The sequence below is a fragment of the Erpetoichthys calabaricus genome, chromosome 3 (assembly GCF_900747795.2).
Source record: "Erpetoichthys calabaricus chromosome 3, fErpCal1.3, whole genome shotgun sequence".
NCBI classification, from domain to species: Eukaryota; Metazoa; Chordata; class Cladistia; order Polypteriformes; family Polypteridae; genus Erpetoichthys; species Erpetoichthys calabaricus.
In genome coordinates, this window is record NC_041396.2 from 222,215,353 (window position 1) to 222,240,120 (window position 24,768).

The 24,768-nt window shown below is 35.3% G+C and overlaps 1 protein-coding gene across 3 annotated transcripts in view; it reads right to left on the reverse strand.

Annotated features, from left to right (window-relative positions):
* Nucleotides 1–24,768, reverse strand: part of mms22l (MMS22-like, DNA repair protein) — a 182,773-nt gene that overhangs the window by 138,221 nt on the left and 19,784 nt on the right. For all 3 annotated transcript variants that reach the window (XM_051924666.1, XM_028797840.2, XM_051924667.1), the window contains 7 exons: nucleotides 23,961–24,054; nucleotides 20,721–20,851; nucleotides 18,459–18,572; nucleotides 17,814–17,990; nucleotides 15,929–15,988; nucleotides 10,428–10,547; nucleotides 6,720–6,940 (listed from right to left, as the gene is read on the reverse strand). In XM_051924666.1, the coding sequence (XP_051780626.1) occupies nucleotides 6,720–6,940; nucleotides 10,428–10,547; nucleotides 15,929–15,988; nucleotides 17,814–17,990; nucleotides 18,459–18,572; nucleotides 20,721–20,851; nucleotides 23,961–24,054 (917 nt within the window). The remainder of the gene's footprint in view (nucleotides 1–6,719; nucleotides 6,941–10,427; nucleotides 10,548–15,928; nucleotides 15,989–17,813; nucleotides 17,991–18,458; nucleotides 18,573–20,720; nucleotides 20,852–23,960; nucleotides 24,055–24,768) is intronic.

Below are 24,768 nucleotides of genomic sequence, written 5' to 3' on the forward strand. Positions count from 1 at the left end.
AGTTACAAAAACCAATGTGGTTCTTTGTGACTGGAGTCTCTATTGAAGGTTCCCCGGTTCCTCCCTGTGTGGATAGCGCTTTGAGTACTGAGAAAAGCGCTATATAAATGTAATGAATTATAATTATTATTATTATTATTGATGCGTCAACAATAAAAAAATCTGCGTCGATGATTTTTTGTAGTCGACGTCGTCAATTATGTCGATTAATCATTGCAGCCCTAGTAATGTGTCAGCTGAATCCATTTTTTATGGGAATTTAAACATAAATTAAACATGAGCAATATCTGTGATGGCTGGTATTCAGAAAGCTAACTGCAAAAATGAAGCAGCGCTGCATATAATGTTCTAAGAAAAATCTTGAGCTAATTAGTTTGAATAGGGAAATTTAAGAACCACTTGTTTCATAACTAAGAATAAAAGATGGGTACATTACAACCTACAATCCAAGCAACAATCGAAACAAAGGAACACGGGTTATACTTTAACAAGAAAGAAATGGGAGTACCTGATCGAACATAAGTAGAATTTTTACATAATGGTGACAGTGTAGTCAACACATAACTATTAAATAGAAATAATCCAGTGTTTAGTGAGATAAAATTTGGTGATTCAAAAATATGACAATATGCATCGTGGATATATAGATGTGCATTGCAATGACATGGAATCAGTTTCTTTAAGCGAGAAAGATTCAATGACTTTGGCAAGCAGAAATTCTGAATAATTTCACGGGCAGATACAGTGTGGACTATGATTTTCTAATGGAGAGCACTATGATGGATGCAAGACCTAGAACTCTGCCACATCTGGAACCCAGCCAGTTCGATGTTGTATTCATCAAGCTAAAGGAGAAAGCAAAGCTGTTACAACACATCCATGTACTTATTTACTCTTTGCGTGTGTGTTTGTGTCTGTGCTCAGTAGTACAAATTACACTTTGTAAAGTGCTAGTAGTACTACTCACAATAGTATCTGAGATAGAAAGCAGACTAGTAACAGTTCAAATACTTATACATAATGGAACTGATGCTAGTCACAAATTAAATTGTTGATATATCATGACTTATAACCTGATCAAACCATTTCTCACTAGTTAGAGATTACCTATAAATATTAAAAATTGAATTGCAACTAGTTATTTTTATATTTTAAAAACTTGCCATTTAACCTCAAGTTAGTTGTAGATCCAGAAAGCAGAGGGAACAGGAGATACGGGAGCAGATTCTAGCACTGAAGCAAAAGTAGCAGAGCAACATGGTGCTGAGCTGGAATAACCACCTCGCAAATAGTTGGCTCTAGGAGATCTCCTTGGAGATTATTTCACTAAATCAATTGGATTGCCTACTGTGGAAGTGGGATGGAGCAAGAAATTCAGATATACAGAAAACAGTCACCCTATTGCACCAACATTCTGTCTAATGTAATGGTGGAAAGAAAATGCTCCAAAATACGACTTTACCCACTGGCCAAAACATCTCAACTCCTGCAACGGGTTTTTTCCAAGTGCAGAATGCCCCAAGGTCATAGTTGCTACCTGAAAATGTAGATATACTTGTGATCCAAAAAAAAAAAAAGAAAAACTACCAATATCCTAGGCTAAGAAAGGCGATTAAGCTTTGCACTACCACATGACTTTCATTACACTGTTTTTATATTCAGTGCAGTTATTAAATTTATTATTTGTACTATTTTTTGCACTATACTTTTTCTAGGAAGAAAAAAAACATTTAAAATAATTGGTTTTATTTAACCTCCTTAGCATTAGACCCGAATTATAAAAACAGTACATTTAGTCTTGATGCAAACCTTAAATTACTTGGATAACCAAAAAATAAGGTGTATAATTAGACCGAGGGATAAAACCAGACCCTCCACTAGGGGCATCTGTAATAGAAATTTACTTCAAATTAAAACAAAAAATATATCACCAGATCAGAAAGAAGCATGCAGTTTTAAATGCTGCTTATTGAACATTCACTCTCTTGGCAGTAAAGCTGTTTTGGTAAAGGATATTATATTAAGTACACAATCTGATCTGTGTCTTCTCACTGAAACCTGGCTTAGTAAATGTGACACTGTTCCCCTAGCTGAGGCATCACCAGATTGATACTCGTCCCTTCATAAGTCTAGAGATTCTGGTCGAGGAGGAGGCCTTGGAATAATTCATTGTAACAAAATGCAAATCATGTCTAAAAATGTAGGTGACTTTACATCCTTTGAGGCATTCATTTTAAATATTAATACAGATTCCAACACAATTATAATGCTAGTCTACAGACCACCAGGACCATATTCATTGTTAATGACTGAATTTAACAACCTTTAATCTGAGTTGGCTATAAATTATGATCACGTAGTATTGATGGGGGATTGTAATGTACACATTGATGAGTACTGACACTTTTAGCAAATGTTTTACTTATTTGTTAAATTCAGTAGGATTTTGTCAGATTGTCAAAGGTCCAACTCATAATCATAACCACACATTAGATTTAATTATAACTTACAAAATTGAAATTCAAAATTTAAATATTACTCCATTAAATGAAGTTATTTCCGATCACTACTTAATTACATTTGATTTAGTCCTGCCCTTGCCAACGGACTCACAGATTAAAACAAAGACAGTGCGACATCTAGATTGTAATTCTGCTTCAAAATTTATAGATACTTTGAGTAAGTCGAGTATAATTGTGGAAAACCATTTAGATCAGTTAACATCAAATGTAAACATGGAAAACAATTTAGATCAGCTAACATCAAATTATAATGTGACCTTGAGAGATGCTCAGGACACAGTGGCTCCCCTTAAAACAAAAGTGATCAAAGCACATAGAAACTCTTCCTGGTTTAATGAAAACACTCGAGCTCTAAAATTAGAGTGTCGAAAACTGGAGCGCAGATGGAGAACAACAAAGCTACATGTCTTTCAAACTGCATGGACAGAGAGTGTTAAAAAATATAAAAAAAGCTCTCTTTAAAGCTCGCTCAGAATACTATTCTACAATAATAGATAGCAATAATAAAAATCCTCGGGTACTGTTTAGAAGTTGCTAAATTAACAAATGGGAATTCAGATCTACAGTGCAAAATACCAACAGATATTAGCAGTACAGACTTTATGAACTTCTTCAAAGAGAAAATTAAAAATATAAGATCCCAGATCTCAGCATCACAGTACAAACCACATACTAGCTTAACAAATTCTGCCTCACATTGCATTCAGCACTTTAGTAATTTTAATTCTGTAACTGAGCAGGAAGTCTTAACTTTAATTTCTAAAATGAAACTCACTACTTGTTCCCTAGATCCAGTGCCAACAAAACTAGTAAAAAGTGAAATGGATGTTCTTGCAGCGCCTATTCTAAACATTACCAATAGTTCATTATTGCATGGCATAGTACCTGATGCACTAAAAGTGTCAGTCATTAAACCATTACTTAAAAAGTCAGACCTAGACCCACACATACTAAATAATTATAGGCCTATTTCAAATTTACCCTTTCTCTCTAAAATACTAGAAAAAGTACTCGTCAATCAGCTTCAGTCACACTTTGCACATTACAATTTATTTGAGAAATTCCAGTCTGGTTTCCACACTGGTCATAGTACAGAAACAGCATTAACGCAGGTTGTAAACGACATTCTGATGTCCTCTGATGAAGGAAACTCCACTGTAATTATGTTGTTAGACTTAAGCACAGCATTTGACACCAATGACCATTCTATTTTACTGCACAGGCTAGAAAATGATGTTGGGCTTACAGACACTGTGCTCGCTTGGTTTAGTTCTTATTTATCAAATCGATTCCAATATGTACAGAAATGTGCTGACAGTATTCCATCATTATACACAGAAGAAAGATACGGTGTCCCGCAGGGCTCAGTACTGGGACCTTTTACTGTTTTCACTTTACATGCTTCCACTGGGATCTATCATTAGGAAACATAGTGTTAATTTTCACTCGTATGCAGATGACACCCAGTTATACATTTCATTTAGATCAAATGAAGTTTCTCCAATGCTGTCTTTAATTAGTTGTGTTAGTGAATTAAAAGAGTGGATGGATGAGAACTACTTGTCTTTAAACACAGATAAAACAGAGATGTTAATTGTTGGAGAGAATGACGCTGATCACAACAATATTTTTTCATCATTTAACTCAGCTGGAATCACCATTAATTTTACTGAATCAGCCCGCAATCTAGGAGTTATATTTGACTGTAGTATGTCATTTAAAGTGCATATTACAAAGTTGTCCAAATCATGTTTCTTCCATCTTAAAAATGTTGGGAAATTAAGGCGCTTTCTAAATAAACAGGATTCTGATAAATTAATTCATGCCTTTATTTCTAGTAAGATTTACTACTGCAATGCTGTGTTCACCGGATTAATTCAAAATGGTACTGCAATAATTATTACAAGAACAAGAAAATACGAACACATAACTCCAGTTCTTAAATCCTTACACTGGCTCCCGGTTAAATTTAGGGCAGATTTCAAAATCCTCCTTTTAACATATAAAGCATTAAATGGCCAAGGTCTGGCTTACTTGTCTGAACTTATCATGACTTACAAACCAGAGCACACATTAAGATCTCAAGATGCCGGTCTGCTTATGATTCCAAGGATTAATAAAATAACAGTGGGAGGTTGAGCTTTTAGTTACAGGGCCCCTAAACAGTGGAATGGTCTGCCTGCTACTATAAGAGATGCCCCTTTGGCCTCAGCTTTTATATCCCGGCTGAAGACTCACTACTTCAGTTTAGCATATCCTGACAAGAGCTGCTGATTAACTGTACAAACTGCATCTCTGTTGTTAGTCATTAGCACTAAAACATAAGTAACATGATCATTATAATTTGTTACTAACCCTCACCTATTCTGTTTCTCTTCTTGGTACTCAAATGTGGTATTTGGTGCCACGACCCACCTGCCAAGTTGTTTTGCCTGCCTAAGCTAAAGTTATCCCTGATGGAGGATTGCAGGAATCGTGGGGTAGAGGGGTCCTTTCATCGGATTGGCTGTCCCAGCTCTGTTTCAGCTGTGGAATGGCCGAATGGGGGAGGCAGCTTGATGGCTGAGGTCTACAGGACTCTAAACAAATCCAAATCATATTATACAATATCATCTACTGTTAAATTATGCTCTGTACTTGTAAAAAATTTTTTTTTATACTGTATTGAGGATTTGTTCTGTTCTGTGTATTGTATTGTATTGTATTGACCCCCTTTTTTTTGACACCCACTGCATGCCCAACCTACCTGGAAAAGGGTCTCTTTTTGAACTGCCTTTCCCAAGGTTTCTTCCATTTTTTCCTCCTACAAGGGTTTTTGGGGAGTTTTTCCTTGTCTTCTTAGAGAGTCAAGGCTGGGGGGCTGTCAAGAGGCAGGGCCTGTTAAAGCCCATTGCGGCACTTCTTGTGTGATTTTGGGCAATACAAAAATAAATTGTATTGTATTGTACTGAAAGTGTTAGTCCTGAGTGTCACTCAGGCAAAGGTATAGACACATCTAAAATAAGACCCAAGGTTTACTCGGGCTGAAAAAGTGCCAACAGTATTAGTGCCAAGCATTACACAGGAAACGGTATAGGCATGTCTTGTGTAAGCAATGGGTCCGAGCATTACCTGGGCAACAGTGTAGACACATCATCCCCTAGCCTCATAATGGTGTCTCAGAAGAACCACCTCTCATCAGCAGTGATGACAAGGTGAATGTATCTTAAGGCAGTGAAACTGAAATGGTCAGTGAAACCAAAAGTGATTCTGAGAATCTGAAAGTGACACTTACAGCACTCACACATATGCAAGTGTGTGCTGTAGATAGAATTATTATTATTATTATTTGTATCATTATTATACTTTCTACACTTCTGACTTTGCACTTTTAGTGTTTTGTACATTTTACAGTAGAAGGATGAGATTTAATAAAAATGTGATATTTTTGAGAAAAAATATAACGCTAAGGAGGTTAATAAGCAAAATATTAAGCAAAGTATTAAAAGTGTAGTGGCAAGGAAGATATATTGTTGTCTCTGAAATGCATGGAAGAGGCATTGCCTCAGAAATAATAAACAAAAACTTTTCAGCAATATGCTTTCTTTATTCAGATTTTGTTTAATAATCATGACATATCGAAAAGTGAACCCAGTATTATGAATTGAACTGAATCGTTAGCAATTACAGCCTTACTGGTCAATATTGCTCTTATTGGCTTTAGCATATGTGGTAGTCAGTTGGGCAAAGCTTACAACCATTTCCCTTCAGCTTCAAAACAACATCCCAGATCATACTGCACAAGTTGCAAAGGCTACTCTGGGAAACTGTGGAATTGAAAACATGCCACATACATCTATTTTTCCAGATATGGCCCCATGTGAATGACACCTGTTCCCAAAGCTAAATGTATTCCTCCAAGAGATGCACTGTGTCAAATTAAGAGAACATGCCCGTTGCAAAGGAGTGGTTACAAACAGGACAGAAGCATTTGAAAGTTTTATGAATGTTTATAAAAAGTACAATAAAAGTCATAGGGATTATGTTGAAAAATCAGTCTTGTTTGGATTTACTGGTGATTCCTTTAATTGGCCAAGATTAAAATAATTATGTTACTGCTTAACATAAATCTCTATGTTAAGCTGTTAGAACTTAATATGCATAACATGCACTGGAATTATCAAGGTACAAAAATAAAAAAAAAATTGAAAATATTACCTTCCTTTAATTTGCTTCCAAGGGTGTGTCCCATTTGTTTCCTTCCTCATTTGTAAGGCAATTATTCGAAGAAAGAAGTGATAGCTATTTGTTGTCTTATAAAGGTCTGGACTCTGCTCATCCATGCAACAGCTCCTCACAAGCTCTAGTAGAGAAAACGGTGTTTTGCTTACAGTTGCAAAATTTTTTATACCAAGCCAAGGAATGGCAAAAGAGGAGTTCTAAAATAGAAAAACACAGATGTGTAGTTTAAGAATTGATGTGAGCGATTACCACTAGAAGTTAAAAAATAATTTACTGTGTGATGGATGATATGTATGGATGGGTGTCTCAGCCAGGATGAAGTATGATTCCTGAAGTGGATGGGAGGCCAGCCCTATGTCACCAAAAGGAGTAGGGCAAAGATGCCAATGCCATAGTGGGTACACTGGTATTCAGGCTGGGTTGGACCCTGGGATAATTCCATAATGGAAGGACAGTGGGAGAAAACCCGGCAGGACTACGGGCTTCCCCGACACAATGGGAGACAACTTCCTAGGGTAATATTACCTCTGTGGATACCCATAGTACACTCTGGATATTGTAGATGCCTAGAACAGCTTTGTCTGGTTCCTTGGGGGCTCCCAGGGGGAGCTACAGGGATTCTTTATCCCTGCTTTGTGGGACATCTTTGTTACCTGGAAGTGCTTCCATTGGGCCATGCCCCACCACTGGAAGTACTCCCAGGTCCTAAACAAAAGAAACCATTCTGCCTCATCCAGGCGAGTCACAGTTGGGTGAAAGTGGACAAAGCTCACCTGGGAAGTCTAGAGGAGGAGAAAAGAAGGAGAAAAGTGAAGAGAATTGTGTTTATTGCAATCCTGGAACCACTGTAGAAGGTATTTGTATAAATAAACCAGTTTTATTTGAACTCTTCTTAAAATAGCAGTTGCCACTCTATATGCTTGACTAAAACCTCCTATAAACCTATACTCATGTTTTCTTAGAGAACTGTTTTTAAAACAATTATCATTTCACAAAAATCCTTACCACCACAACCGGTTCCAAATTTGATTGTATATATTAACCCTGCAAGCAACTTGATCTACCACTCTCCTCTGACTACTTATGCCAGCCAATCTTCTCCAACATTCTGAAAACAATATCTGTAATGCTTTGGAGCTATTCTTATTCTTTTCTAACCTGTAGATCTCCCATCTTTCTCCCTTACTCTCCAGTTGAGATTTTTTTTTCTTTGGGAACAACTGCAGCTAAATTAGCTTTTGCCTCCCACTGGAAATTGTTCAACTCTCTCTCTCTCCCTAGACCAGAGGAACTAGTCCTTTTATAACTTATTGCTGCATGATTTCTCTGCAATGAAAATGAATGAAGCTTCCGGTGCTAAAATTAAAAACTGGTTATCAGCCACAGACCAAATCTGTCAAATGGAAAACATCATGACAATAACTGATAGGATTTTTTTTTATTTCTTCAAACAATATACACGTCACCATTTGAACTGCTCTGTGGGTGATGAATCTCTTTTTTTTAACGGATTTTGGGTCATCTCCTCCTGTCTTTTGTTACTATTAACTTCACGGGGACAGGGATGAGTATTGATTTGTTTTTTTATTTAGAACTCCTTTAAAACTGTATATGTTTCCTTTTACTTAATATTACATGTTTCACAAAAATGACTAAATGACAAAGGCTGAAATCAATACAACAATGTGAGACCCTTATTCATCTTCAAAAATATCAGTTTAGTACATTAGGTTTTTTTTTCTTGAGTAATTTGAATCTACACTTTTATACTCTAATGACTTATTGTAACCACATTCATTGCCATTTTAAATGTCTTTCAGTGTCCTTCCATTTCAGAGTATGTAGATTTCCTTAGCAAAGGAATAACCAACATTTGTAAATGTAGAGGTTATTTACTTCTCAGGGTTTGTTACATGGGATGTGAACACATGTTTGAGTTAACCAAAAACTGTTGTACTGTGTGTTATGTAAATAGGGTTTCATTATTATATAATAAGAAATAATAAAAATAATAATTTATTATAGGTCTTATGCAAAATGCAGTTTTTTCAAATGGCTAAAAAACAAATAGAAATATAAAACAAGAAAAATCAGCTGCTTTATAACTCACTTTTTGTCTGCCAGCCATAGCACAAAATGAGCTGAGAGTGTGCACACTATAAGAGTGTGAGAATAGGAAAACAGGAAAGGCATGCCAATAACAAATAGAAAAATGTATGTTGCACATTTGAAACACTACCTCACAACATCAAAGCACTAATCACCTAAACAGGCATGCATAAGACATGGAGTAAAGTGCTGAGCCTTTCTATCACACCAGTAGACAATACAGAGGCACAGTGTGCTATATGTGACATTTCAGAGCTCGGCTAATTATGACAAAGATAAGATGAAATTTTGAGGTGCTGAAATTTGACATTAGGTTCACATTTCTGTATAAACATTTACAAGTTTTTTGATTCTTTACACAAAGAGTTTAGTAAATTTCTTGGACTTTAACATCTGGGAATCTATGGAGTTAAGACAAATTATTTTACTAAAATGCTGTTGAATTCTTTGGCTGAGGTGAAATAAAAAAAAAAAAAACACTTCTTACCATGGCTTAACAAGAGAGGCAAAGGTTGCAACAATCCTACAGGCAGACCTTTAGGTGGACTGCTGCAAGAAAATATTGCACATGCTACACTAATCTTTAACATGTTTGGATAAACTAGATCAGCAAAAATGCCTTACAATAAATTACCGGTATGTAATTCTATTTAAGTAAGCACAACCAGACAGAAGGAAATTATGAGCCCATTCCAAAAACCTCACTGCAGACAAAAGTCTGAAATGTCTGGAGGTAGAGGCATATAAAAGTAGACTTTTATCTTGTTTAATGAATCTTGTACTCATTTTGAATCCACACAGGTAATGAACCTTCCTAAGAGGAGAATTAATTCTCACTCAGACCAATGACTTTCTGTTTCAAATTGTCTAGACAAGGCATCCACTTTTTGAAACTTTTTTACATTTATCCCAAAATTAGGAAGTTGACTGCACCACACCAACACATTTAATGCTCATGGTGTGATGACGTCACACATTGAGTTAAGCAGGTCATGTGACCACTACAGGCAGCAGCTACAGTAAACACCATGGCTGCATCTATATTTAAAACATGCTAAATGGTAACATCTGTGAAAATCAAAATGGCACTGAAATAAAATTTTAAAAATAAATAAACTACTTGATATTAAACTGAAACACTAAAAAATTCATACCTGAAGAATCGTAACATATCATTTGGAAGATTAAAAGTACATTTTATAGTTAGTGTTTGATTTGAGACAAAATAACAACACACTCAGGTGTCCACAATTGTTATACGAAGTTGAGAAATTGTTTGATATATTTTAATTTAGATTTTAATTTGACAGCTATACTGCTTTTTCACGTAAAAAAGAATGTTTCAACATAAAGGCATTACAACCTTTAATGGTGTAGCACTTGAAAAGCACTCATTTAACACAAAATTGGTGCTTGAATGCTTTGCCTTTTAAATCAATTAAATGGTACCTTGATTAAAAAAATATCAATTTCTATCAAAAACATGAAACTTTTGAATTTTTGTATACAATGTATGTATAATAAATGAAAAAGTTTGTTTCTCAATTTCAGATTATTGTTTTATTTCTTACTTACCAGATTTTTGCAATAATATTCCCAAAGAATAGTGACAGTGTTAAGGTTTGAATCCCATACCCGGCATAAAGTTAAACAGCACTGCAAGTGCATTCTGAGTTGTTCCTCTAAAACACCTGCCTGAAAGGAGAAATGAAAAAAATAAATAAGACTTATTCTAATGTGGAAGAAAATGTTATAAAAGAACAACCTATACTGCAAGCAATGTGTCTTATCCTTTTCACAGGCACGTCTTTTAAAGGATGGCTTCTATAGCCAAGGACACCATAATCTTAAATAACCTTAACGGTTTACTTTCCTTGCAAAAGAAGAAAAACTCTAGACTACACACTGAAGAGATGTCTTCTGTTCAATACACTGTTCCTCTGGGACTCTTTCTATAAAATGTCAAGTAACAAACTGGGACCTCACTCAGAACGTTCACTTGCTGAACAGTGAACTTAATGCTGTCTACATGCCTCTCAATTTTTTATTTTTATTTTTTTACACATTATACAGTATAGCAGCATGGTGTCTGAAATGCAAAAAGTAAGCGCTCCCTTTACACATCAATAAATTTCTATACAAAGTAATGATTTTGTACTCTCTTTTCTAGTTTAAATATTAACAAGGAAAAAACTGCAATGTTTCACAAATCCTGTCAAAATACAGCTTAAAAATGACAGAGGTCCTCTAGTAATTATTAATTTACCCCACCTCCTGGTGTAAATCTAATTCCATCTGAATAGGGCTTTATTTAGCCTCATCTCCTCCACCTTCATCATGGAACACTTTATCACTCAATTCCCCTCTGCCATTCACTCCATTCCCACACCACCTCAGTCTGTTTTTCTTCAGAACACCACCTACTAAATTCACACCAAATCTTTTCTGTTAACTCAGCACTCATCATCTATGGGATCATTCTTACCACTCTTCTTTTTAGCTTTGCTTCGTGATCCTCTTACACCAGCTTTCATTGTCCTAAGACAGCTTTCATAAACTTTACCATGTAACAGCACCAAGAGACTATTTTAAAAGTCAAAAATGGGGCAGAGTTATCAGAATGTCTTCCATGTACCACTCATTGTTGCTACCTCTGTTGTACCTGCACCTCTGGCTGAACTCATCAAGTCATCAAAGTATCGGAACTTCTCTACTTTTACCAAAACAATTCCACTGCTGATATCTAAACGCACATTTACTACAATAGCATTCCATACTCTCACACAAATTCAAATTGTTGCATTTGACATCTGCAAGAGGTCTTTCCTCAGTTCCTCATACATTAACATCACTGCAGATATTAACCATCCATAATACACCCAACTTTCTCAATGGTCACCTCACCACCTCTTGCGACACCCTACAGCTTATTTCGTTTTCTCAGATCCTTTACCTGCATTCGCCTGACAACAAAGATCAAATCTGTTGATCCCTTCTCAGACATGAAACAAAAATGCATTTTGCTAATTTTCAACTCATACCTCATTTTCTTCCCCAAAACATTAATCTCTCAAATACCTGCATTACCTGCTTCAGAATCTTAATAGCTTATTATTAGTCACACTACAATATAAACTGGAATGAGCATATTTAAGGAACCCTCTCTTCACAAACAATCATGGAGCACTGGTCTGTCATTAATTCAATAAAACCAGTGGCTTTATTTTCATCCCAGGTCACAGGGGTAATAGTGTTTTTTGTGGCTTGATTGTTTTAGTTTTGCATAACAGAAAATGCAAAACAGTGATAACTCCATTTTTAAACAGTGAGACTTTCTACTGTTAATAGAATAGACACTAGCTAAAAAACAAAAGCAGGGAAACCAACATTACAAATACTTCTGCACTGGAAATGTTTCTTTTACTACAAGGGGGCTTCGCTCGCCTACCCCTGGCGTTGGGTATCCTGAAATACATTAGTCGACCCAAGCAGCACATTATTCCTAACTTCACTCCGCAGTAGTGCCACTCACAATATGGCGCTGACGCCTGCGCTTTCTGTACTTTATGGACCCGAGGGGCCTCCGTAGCCTCTTCCGTTTGAATCTGGGCTGCAGCGCAGAGTCCTGTTTTTTGTGTGGCTGTTGGTAGTCGTTAGCCATGGGCGCGTTGTTGCTTCATTTCTCATTCACGTCAGTTGAGCTCTTTCGTTTTTGGGCCGTGACTCCTTCGTGCGCGGTGGATACAACTTCGCATGCAGTTTATGAGATGCACGCTGTACGCGTCTGCGCGGTACGTCTCATGGTCCCATCGCCGTGTCCCTGCATCCATGCCATCCGGTTTACCATTCTCGGTTAGTAATATGGATCATGTAAAATTTTTGTCATCACATTTTTGCTCTTTTTGGGTTCCAGTCCGCCAAGGCCTTTGCCTTCGACCGTTGCCCAGGTCACATTGCACCAAGCCCCTATATCCTGCAGGTGGTGGGCCTATAACAGGGCAGTCCCACAAATGCCCCAAATTTCTTGTGACAGGTGCCTGTGGGCACCCCCCACTCAGGCCTGGTTCCACAAGGAGGCCCAGGAAAACCCATACCAGCTGGGGTACTCTTTTTTAATTCCTTGCTTTGCTTCATTAGGTGCTTTGAAACAAAGTGGAAGTTTCACTGGGACCGAATGTAAAAATCCACAAAAAAGGTAAAGGAAAAGCTTACATTTTAATATTTATCTGTATTTTCCCCATACGCACTCAATGCATAATGCAGCAGTTCCTTTTGTCTTTGTTTATGCAGCTTATAACTTATTGACACCATTATAAGTTTGTGAAAATTTCACCACAAATGGAGCTTATAACAAAGAAATACAAAAAGTTTAAAATTAACCTCCAAAGCTACAGTATTTGTCTGTAAATTTATTTTACCTCTGGAGTCCAACTTACCATGAGGTAAAAGTGCTACATTTGCACTTTCCGAACTCCAATATTAAGCTAATACTGCCTACTATCTACCTACCTACCTACATCCTATGCCCATTAAAGACATCCTAAAAACGTGGCACCTCATCATCTGACATTCAAATGAACCCTATTTCTTAAAGAATATCGATAGATAAAATAAAATTACATATGTTATATTATATATATATATATATATATATATATATATATATATGTGTGTGTGTGTGTGTGTGTGTGTGTGTATGTTGAAGAGTGAAATTCACAAAAGCAGTTTTCGCAGCGAATATGCTATGTTTGCCGGTGACCTCTCTCACATATTTCAAATATCTTGCTGGAAATTTGCCTAGTACTGACTTAGGAAAACATTTTTTTCCCAGCACCCCATGATGCTTTGCGAAGCTAGTGTGACATCAGAGATGTAGCACCATGTACAGAACTTTTACGCAGCCTTTTGTAATACCACTACCATCACGACCCAATCAGTCCTGCAGCCAGATTTCCATCCCACATGTACTTTCATTTAAGAGGTACATTACCTCCTTGTTTCTCAACTACTGGTCGCAGGCTGCAGTCATTCATTCACAAGTGGACTGCATTGAGTTGCTTAAGTGATCAACAGTGCGGTGAAGTATGCTTTCCCATTTCTAAGTGAGCTTGTTTCATGAAAGGGGACCTTTCCTTACACTCTTTCAATCATGCTCATTTCACCAAGAAGGAAGCCAACCCTACTGTTCATGCTTGTTTTCACCATAACTGGGTCATAGAATCATAAAGATTGTGACACAATACATTAGTTCTGCCACCAGATATAAAACACTAATCACTGTGCAGCACAGCACCACATGACTAATTTGTATGTATAAACAGCCATGTCCCTAGCTAGGCTCTCAAAACAAGCAAAAGAATTCCCCCAAATTCTCATGTCGGAAAGAGTCCCTAATTTAATAATAATAATAATAAAAAGAAGAAGAAATTTTTTTTTGATATTTGCAAGGCATTTTTTTCTTCTTGATAGAACAAAAAATTACGAAGCATCTGCACAAAAGCATGGGAAGCTGTGTCCAGAGCCACGACTTTAAACAATGGAATGAGCCAATCCTATGTTGCCACTTCATGGCACAGCTAATGTGTGCCTTTTGTCGTTTCAGGTACATTGGTATAGTAGTTAGTTCAGAAAACATTTCTGGAGACAATAATCAATTCAGCATAGTTGGCAGACACTTTCCTAGTCCTAAGTGACATTTGAAAGACCATTACATAATTATAATCCACCCAAAACTAGTTCAGTTCCTCCTCTAATTACTTCAATGCATTTTATAGAATTCATCAAAGATCCCGAACATTTCCGTGTGTGGCACGTGGCTGGGGGTGGTACCTAGCCGGGACGCACAGGAGGACCGGAGGAGGGCTCACACCTCCTCCAGACCATGAGGGGGCAACCGCCCTGGTTGCTGTGGGGGCCACAGGTACACAGCTTTGAAGTTCAGCCCTGGAGAGGCCTGTGGTCACCGCCAGGGGGCGCCCCAATGCCTGGAGAGCCCTTGACCTGGTGTGGCGGAAGTACTGGGGGGAAGAGGAGCAGGGACACTTGGAGTGCTTTTGGGGATACAGCCGGCACTTCCGCCACACTGGGGCGTGTCGGTGGAAGATTGCCGGAGCACACCTGGAGCACATCCGGGGAACATAAAAGGGACAGCCTCCCTTCATTCAGGGCTGGAGTCGGGCGGAAGAGAACAAGGTCTGGGAGAGAAAAGGCATTTGTTGAGGGCCTGGACTTGTGTAGTGATTGGTGCTGCGGCACCGGGTTTGTGCACTTTAATAATTATAATAAACGTGTGTTGGACTGTAAAAGAAGTCCGTCTGCCTGTGTCCGGGCTGCTTCCCACACCGTGATATTGCCAAACTCATTGCAAAGCCAACTCCATGGCATTCATTCATCACTAATCCTAATCCAGTAAAAGTAGGCTTCCACTCCCTGCATCACTAGAAATAGATTCATAATAGATGAATGATTGCCTAAATAAACTTTATGCAAAACACCAGTCTTCTAGTCATTGACTAATACACATTTGTTTCAGACAAAAAGTATTACTGTTCTAGACACATGAGTGAGTGGGAGAGATGCCATCAAACTATGACAAACTGATGAGACGCTGTATCTGTGAACAGACATATCAGTCAGATATACCAGGCAGTGCTGATCATTAATGGTTACACTGGAACATCTATATTGGTACAGAATGACATATTATTTTAGATTCTTATCACTTCTTCAATCACAGGCGTGATTTAGGAGTGGAGTTGTAATGGCTTAAGTAAACTTGGTAGCAGAGCTGCAAAATCAGCTCACTGAATGCAGGAAGACATTCTTGGCACATAAAAAAGTAGAAAACAATGAAAAGCTCAGGAAGAATGCTCATTTTTTCCATGCAGATGTTCATGGAAAAGTCCTTCTTATAACTGGTCAGGAATCAGATTTAGTAAGGCTACAGCAGATGTTAATTATTATAAGTTTTAAAACTAAAAACTAAAACAAATCTCAGTTGCAGAACTAAAACACTTGCACATCCAATAAAAACTGAAAAAATAACACCTTTAATGGCATTAACAAAAGTTAAATACCTTGGCATCACAGGATAACTTTAGAAGATTTTCAGCAAAACTCCAATTAGCCTTCATTTTCTGTATTAAAAAAATAAAAGACTAAACATTTTAATTGCTAATTCAAAAGTAAAATAAAAAGAAAAGTGTATAAAATCTTAAAAATTTTCATGTCATCTAGCAGAATTCACATGCAAGTTAACAACTGAAGACCTTTTGAGAAACTGCTTTGGATATTTCAACAGCTCATAATTGGCAACAACAGACAAGCATACTCCACAAACAGGAGGTGAAAACTGACTTGTTTACAAAGGTATATAGAGTGTATTTTTACATGATCAAAATTGAGAACATCAGTTTAAACAAATACAGATAACTGGCCAAAGGGTAACTCTTGTACACTGGTATGACCATCTCGATAAGTAAATAATTAACATCTCATTGTGCAGCAGTTCATGTACAAAAATATTAGGTAGATGTAGTTCACTACAATCACCATCTTGGCTTAATAACGGGATCTCAATGACTGTGAAAACAATTGATTGTTGGGGACATTTTGTAGGTGCTTTTATGATGAAGAGTGCTCAGTTTACTAATGTTTAACAGAACAAGAGGTAAAGAGATTTTACCATGAAAATTTAAGGGAAAGGTATCAGCATGTTATGGGGTAGAAACTTCTTATTAAAACGAAAAATGCATCTTCACTCTTTAGGTGGTGCAAAGTACAGAAGTAGTGATCTCTTGATGAGTGGAGAAAAGTCATACGGTCAGCTGAGTCATCACTCACTTTGTTCATATGTACAGTACATACATGTTGCACATGAAAAGAATTAACAGCACAGAATGGTTATTCCCCATTGAGAAGGGTTCTGAAAACAATGTTACATTGAGTTTTTTTTCAGCAATGGAAATAGATTATATTCCCTGATTCCCTTAGATACAATGTAAATGCAAATAAATAAAATGCAATTCTGCATGATCACATTTATTTTGTGATGAAGCATCTATAAATCAGATGGTAAAGGAACATCCCAGGATGACAGTGCAGTCTTCCACAGGGGATAAGTAGTCAATGAATGATTTGTAGAGCATGGCACTGGCCATTCTAGTAAACTGGTCTCTTGGCATGCAAATATTTATTAAAGAGTGTTTTGACGAATTACATGTCAATAAAGTATAACATAATGCACTGCTTTAATAGGCAAAATAAAATGACAAACATTTCTCTTTACAATTATAGCAGCACTGAAGAGATAGACTGAAATAACTGAAAACAAATGCTTAAATACTAATTTATTAGTTTTCTAAGCAATAAAATAAGATTAACATAAAAAACTGTCAATGAAAATAGCCAATTCAAAGATATGTAATGGATTCCAATTTCTCTAATGTTTCCAAAATAATGATGAATAAAGATCTGAAAGTTCAGGAAGTGATACTTTTAACTGTTGTACTTGTTCAATGTAGCTACAGTTCCCTCCGTGTATAAACTTTTTAATGATTTTGCAACATTTACCCTTAAACAGTTTCAATCTTTGGTTATGTGCTTTTGCATTTTAGAAACCTTTTTAATTTCTTCAGTCCATCAGTAGACCTCAAAGTCATTTTCATCTAGCTCTGGAAACTGCACTGTTTAATTATACTGAATAGTCTTTATATATGTAACATTTGTTTACAATATCCTTTATTTGCTATATAGTTGATCAAATTTTAATTGAGTATACACAATAGTCATCAAAACCCTTAAATATGTATATCTGCTTATCCACATAATATTTTTAAAATTTTATTTAGATCCTTTATATAACTTTAACAAGTGCCACCAGAAGAAACCCCATTATTAATGTCATCAAATTTACCAAAAATCCACAAAACACAACTAACTGAATTATGAGATTTCTTTTACCTTATCATCAACAGTGCCATCCCAAGTATACTGGTACAGTTCTGCTAAATGTACAAGTAACCACCAACTAAAACCAAGTGGGTCCTTGTTATTCAAGCTGAAATGTGTATGTTCATCCTCACGGTTGTCATTGAGAAGATTTATCCTTAACAATTTGCTAATGTGATTCCAGAATGACTGTCAAAAAAATAAAAACAAAGAAAAGTTCTCTTTGCTAATAACTTTAATTCATTAAAATTTATTAAAGATCTGATTTAATAAATCAGTGCATGAAGAATATGTTATGGTTGCTGAATTGAACAAATAATGGAAAATGAATGGTTACAAAGATAAGTTAAACATAGCCATTTTTGAATACATTTTCAGAAATATATATCATACTCATGTCTCCGATAAAGAAAACAATAGCTTTGGTATTTGATTTCACTGCAAGCAATACAAACACAAAATGTACTGTAAAAGAAAAAAGATGCAATATAAAATTATTAAAATGTTAATTCTAACATGACACCATGTCTATTAACAAATTAAATTTTGATAAAGTACAAATCAATATGATCTATGTAATAACCGAAGTTATCTGTTTGTGTGTGAGCTTCCCATTATAAGCACATGAAATCTATATTTTAAGAAAATACAACATACCTCTGTGTGAGACACTTTACTTTTTTGATCTAGAAGACTGATCATCATTATCAAGAGTTCTCTTATACAGTTACATGGAAAAGGAAAGCATGTAATAGCATCAGTTGGTCTAACCTTTAAAAAAACAAGTATATGTAGTAAATACATGGATAAACATACAAACCTTTTCATATATTTAATTTAATTTCACTGTACATCCATCAACATTTTTTCTCAAAACATTTAATCCATTACAAAGCCACAAAGAGACTAACTCAAGTACTCCAGGTGCACCACAGGAATCATTTCACCCAGTCATATGACACATGCATGAAGGGTAAATTTAGACTTTAGTGCCATTATTTAAAGAGTTAGTCTGAGCACTCAGAGAAAAATCACATAAACAAGAAGAATTTGCAAATCTATAAAGATAGTAGCCTGACCAGAAATGAAATTCAGCACTTTTAACAGGTGTACCTCAAATTTCAGTGTGAATAAAACAAATAAGCTCACTATTTAAGAATTAAATTACCATCTTCATTTTAAAAATTCCATCATTGACAGTAAAGAAATATTAAAGAACTGGACAGGTGAGGGGAGCATAATTATATTAAGAGTACAGTGATTACCAAAATATGATTGTTTTGACTACACAATTCTGATTATTTGAAAAATTGTCCAACTATACAAGTTTTTCCCCAAGAGATTTGTTTCTGAACCCAATCCACTATGGACACACATTATTTTTCATGCTTCATACTACCCAACAGAAGATATTATTTCTTTGTTCAATTCTCTGCACTAAAGACAGTGTGACAACAATTAAATGTACAGTATAATTAATAATAATTACAGTACTATACATTATACAAAATATCAGATATTGATAAAAATGAACAATATATGAATAGAAATATACAGCAGTGTACAGTAAAATAAAGTTAACAGAAACAAACTGAACAAATCAAACATAACAGGCAAAGCTTATGTGAGGCTTTATGTGCAACTTCCCATGTCGGTTCATAAGTGCTTCAATCAGCTATTCACAAAGCTCTGCATGTAGAGTGTAAAGTTTCTCCTCACTCCTCCTACTCCAATTAAAATAACAGTCTACCTCAAAGCCTTCAGCCACTGTAATCAAGAAGTTTTGTCTTTTTAATGTAAGAAAATGTGCTTGTTTAATTTTTATTAACTAATTTCCATCTTATTTATTATTTAAGGTGTGTATAATAAGGTTTTATAAAAGAGTTCTGTCCATCCTAGCAATAATCTGAGAGCTAGTATAATAAAATTAAAGGTGATCTCTTTTAACGTGGCCCAAGCCATGCTAGTGTGAGACTAAACTACATACACAATTTGAGGTAGGTGCTACTTAAATTATCATCAAAATAAATGGCCAGTAACTTCTATTTATTATTTTATTTGAAAAAATACTGTACAACAAATATTAATTATGCTGTATAAAAATCAACCACTAAAAAAAGTGAATGTGTGGCACAGTACGCTAGCATTGTACAATATTCCAGTACCGGAAACGTACCAAAAACTAAAATTTCAAAACACTATGGTACCAAGATTTTGTAACTTTTGGTACCAAAAGTAAACATCAGCCTTCTTCTCAAGCCTTAGCCCCCTTTCTCTCAACACCTACTAGTGTAGATGTGGAAATACATCAATTTTGTTGACTTCATGAAAAGAAACCACAGGCTTCAATGTGATTGAGACTTCATGGGGGATCCTCCCACCCGCTTTTTGCTTTAACACGAACAGTACTTTACATCTATCAAGAGGGAATGTCACAGCACACCAGGAAGGTTAGAGTGATGTGGCATTTTGGAGATAAGCAGGGATTGATACATAAGTAACATTTTAGTACCAATCAAACAGTACTGTATATACAATGTTTAATATATGTATTCCAGTTTTCTTGAACTGTTAACTCTTTAAGCAACTAAACCACTCTTTTACTATTCAAACAGGTTACTGACCTGAAAAAAATCATAAATTTCACTTTAAAAAGGGTTGTTCTCCCATATTCCCTCAGTAGTGCACAAAGATCATCGTCAGGTATAAAAATTACATGTGAAATAAATTTTGAAACTGACTATTTATACATAAAAAAGCTTTACAACTGTGCTCATACAAGGTGAGCTGTATACTCTATTGAGCAACTGGATGTACTGCAGTTAAGTAGTTAGACTGCAAAAACAATATTTTTTTATTCGTATTTAATCTACATTAAAAATACCCTAAACTAAGTTATATTAACATATTGAGATTTACCTTGCCATATCCGTTTATTGCTAATGCAATAAAATCACACAAAAGATTGGTGCAAACACAATCAAAAAGACTGATGTTTGTGAGAGTCTCCCCAGTTAAATTCATAAACTGATGGGCATACACTACTTGACCTATAATGAAAAGAAAAATAATCATTAGTGCAAACAAACAGATTAATTTCATAATTGCATAGTATATTGATTAAACATACAGCACATTATAACATTAAAACAGGTCAAAGAATTTTGTCTGTCTGAATTTCGAACTGCCTTTTTAATATATATTAAGGAAAAAAGTAAATACGGTACTGTTCTATTAATAGCACTGACAATCCATTATTAATAATGTATTATTACAAATAAATAACAGATATCTGTTCAACTAAAAAGCCACATTTTAAATACAAGTACCACAGTCCGAGTACCAGTTCTACAATAACTTATAAGATCAAGGTACCTAACCACAGAGATCATACTGCTTCATTATACCTTTAATGAACATAAGAAACCTAGACAACAATAACTTGTGATTGCTCAAATGCATCAAAGTTAGTAATCCATATTGCTTGCTTCTCAGCTATGCTTGTTTGCTCAAGGTTAGAATACCTAATGTCCATACCTATTTATTTTATAAAAATTGAAACACTGGGTCATTTTATGTTTTATAAATTAAATCTTTAACTGCACTGAAAATTGCATTGTATACTTTATATGCACTGAGAGCCCAGGAGCTGTGTGTGCTGCGTGACTGCCTTTACACTACTGATTTGTTTTTTTTTTTATATTGCTTGTAAGTAGGGTGTGTCTTGCAAGACTCTCGTTCTATGTTCCCGTGAGACGCACCGTGGCAGGTCTCTTTCGTCTCACGGGTCTTTAAATTATCTTTCGAGAAGATCACGTATCGTAGACTATCAGGACAGGGGACAGGATTTCTTTTTATAATAGAGAGACTTGGTAGACATCTTTATTCAAAGCAGCTTAAAGGATAAAAAAAAAGGTTGAATGTTTATCAGAAAGTTTATAAACAATGCAGGATAAAATTGTAAAGTAAAGCATAAAGCATATGGACTAGAGCTAGTTTCTTATGCTTGGTGGTAAACAACAGACAGGGGATGAAGACCTGACTTGACACAGCCAAGTGCATGAGGTCAAGCAGGGAACAATAAACTGGACTAAACTAAACTAGGTTTTTCTGCTTTCTCCCCTTACAGTTTCAGCAAATCAATATAATATGGGTAACCTCAATAATTTTTTGTTTATCAGTTTGTCAAGTTAGCATCCAGCTGGAATGTTGACATTAAAATTGACTTTATAAAGTTGGAATTTTAAAGCTGTTAATGATGGAAAAAATAAGAACTATGGCAATTATTTTTCAGTGTCATTATTTAGACAAAAAACTAGCTTTTGCTTATTGTGATGAATCCTTAAAAGTTTAGCATACAGAAGCAGTAAGCCATGGATCTTCAATTCAAGATGAACCAGAATGGGATCACAAACAGAGCAATGCTTTCAGTGAGCAGAGATGCATCTGAAAATCTGTTCTTAGTGTAACTGTAGATGTAAGAGCACAGCAATTGTTGCAAGAAAAATCTGTCTCATATTGCAATATGAAATGGAAAGAGGAAGCAGAAGCTTGCCCACTTTACCAGTAAAGGTATAAGCTAACCATTAAAAAGTACAGATTAAATCCAAAAGTTTTCACATTTGCCTGCACTATCCCCATCCCCCCAGTGGCAGGGTACATTTGTGATGAAAATGTACTGCAAAAGGATGAGAAGTACCAGACATCCCAAAACAGGAAAAGCAATCCCCTTAACAGCAAATTAAACTCAGTTTTCTGGATTTTTTTAACAGAAAATACAAATAAATAAATAAATGCACAAATAATAATAATTAAAGTGAAATGCACAAATAATTTCACTTGCTATTAAGATGTTGTGGAGGTTTGAAACATAGAATAAATTAGCCTAAGTATGAAGATATGCTCTGGCCTTTTTCAACAGAAAAAAAAAAATGACAACTCGTGCATTACCAATTCATACTCAAGAAAAGAACAACACATTTTCATTATTATTTAAGAAATTTCTTAGTTATTCTGTCTAAGCATCAGCTGTTTGATTCAAGTAACACTTTGACACATTTTCAAATAACTCAGCAGTCTTAAGGTTGAAAAGATCATTTTATGTATATGCCAATATTAAGAATTTGCACATTTTATACAAATGAAATTAAAACTGCTAAATTGTGTAGACAGACATTAAAGAATACCAAAAGTTGATCAAAGACTGAGAAATTCTCTCATCTATACTTCTGTATCACCTTGCAGTTAAATCAGACATTTTATTTTAAAACTGTCTTCTTCCAGAATTAATAATTTCCCACTAAACTATATTGAATATCTAAGTAAATTATGCAGTCCAGGCAAAATGTATTCTATGCTGTTAAGAAAAAAGAAAGACAAAAAAAAACACACACTTTGTGCACATCACTGCAATAATAAGGTAAAACAGGTGCTTATTTACTTTGTCATAGTCAAAATCCAAATCAATGGTGTAAGGTTTTTAGATAAAGAAACTGCATTAGTTAGGTTTATGTGTATCAGCAGTTACTCTGCTGATGCACAAAGTAAACATATAAAGTGCCCTCCACTATTATTGGCACCCTTGTAAAAATTAGTAAGAAGGGTTAGAAAAAAAAATCAATGTTTGTTGAAGAACCGTCAGATTACACTGAAAAAATGAGAAACATCGGACTTTTAATTGAAACAAGTTCATGGCATGAGTTTTTGTTAAAATATTTATTTCTTGATGAGGGCTTTGTTTTTCTTTCAATGAACTTGTTTCAATTAAAAATCAGACTTTTTCATTTTCAAGTGCAATATGACAGTTCTTCAGCAAACAGTGATTTTATTCTAACCATTCGTACTAATTTTTACAAGAGTAGGTGCCAATAATAGTAGAGGGCACTGTATTTAATATATGTTTTCTACATACAAAGGCCAATACAAGGCTTCATTTGATTCTTAAATGCTACGGCAATTTAAATAGCAATTATATAATATGTTCACATTAAAACAAAAGACATGTGAAGGAGGGAGCTAAATGAAATTAAAATTCTTGTTAAAAGTATATTTTAATATAAAATAAGGTTAAAACTAAAAAGTATGGCTTTTTACAAAGTCAACAAATCTATTAAAAAAATAAACTATTAAGTCAGTGAATTTATAAGAAAGGATACTTACCCAACATTTTTTCTCCCAGCACATGAAGAATTTCTAGTATTGACCAATGAATATCCAGTTGAAGATGTAAAAAATGCCAGGAGGGTGGAAGAAGCTTTAAATATGAAAAATTATGAACCGTTAAGCCCTCTTAGAACAACGTGATTATGCACCATTATACCACTTCCTTTATATATCTATAGTACTAGGGTGTTGTACCGTGTTAGCCATTATGAATGTAGAGAAAAGCCAAGCAAAATGACACCTTTTATTGGCTAACTAAAAAGATTACAATATGCAAGTTGCCTCGAAAGCTTACATACTGTAAACTTTTTAGTTAGCCAATAAAAGGTGTCATTTTGCTTGGCTTTTCTGTATATATCTAAAAATTCTGAAACAACACCACACAAAATGTTTCAGGAATACCTTTAATGGTCATTCATAGTACAAACATAACAAGACACAAAGACCAAATCACATCTACAATCATCATGCTAATACAGGAGTCTACCAAGCAGTAGTATTTTCAAATGAACAAAGACAAAAAAAATGCCCTTTTAATGATCATGACAATTATAACAAGTTAAAAAAAATCTTTGCTAGCATACATCCTTGGTTTTGTTTAGATTTGTCAGAATCTGCAAATGGTTTATAGAATTTCATTCTACATAAACCTGGCCCAATACAGTCACATTGACAAAATGCTGATTTGGCCAAACCAGACTATCCTATTCTCAGCAACTAACTGTCTTCATCTTCTCGTGAGAGAATTCTCAAAGTCTGCCAGGCAAAGAAACAAAGAAGTAATCTGTCCAGTGTGCTTGTCTGT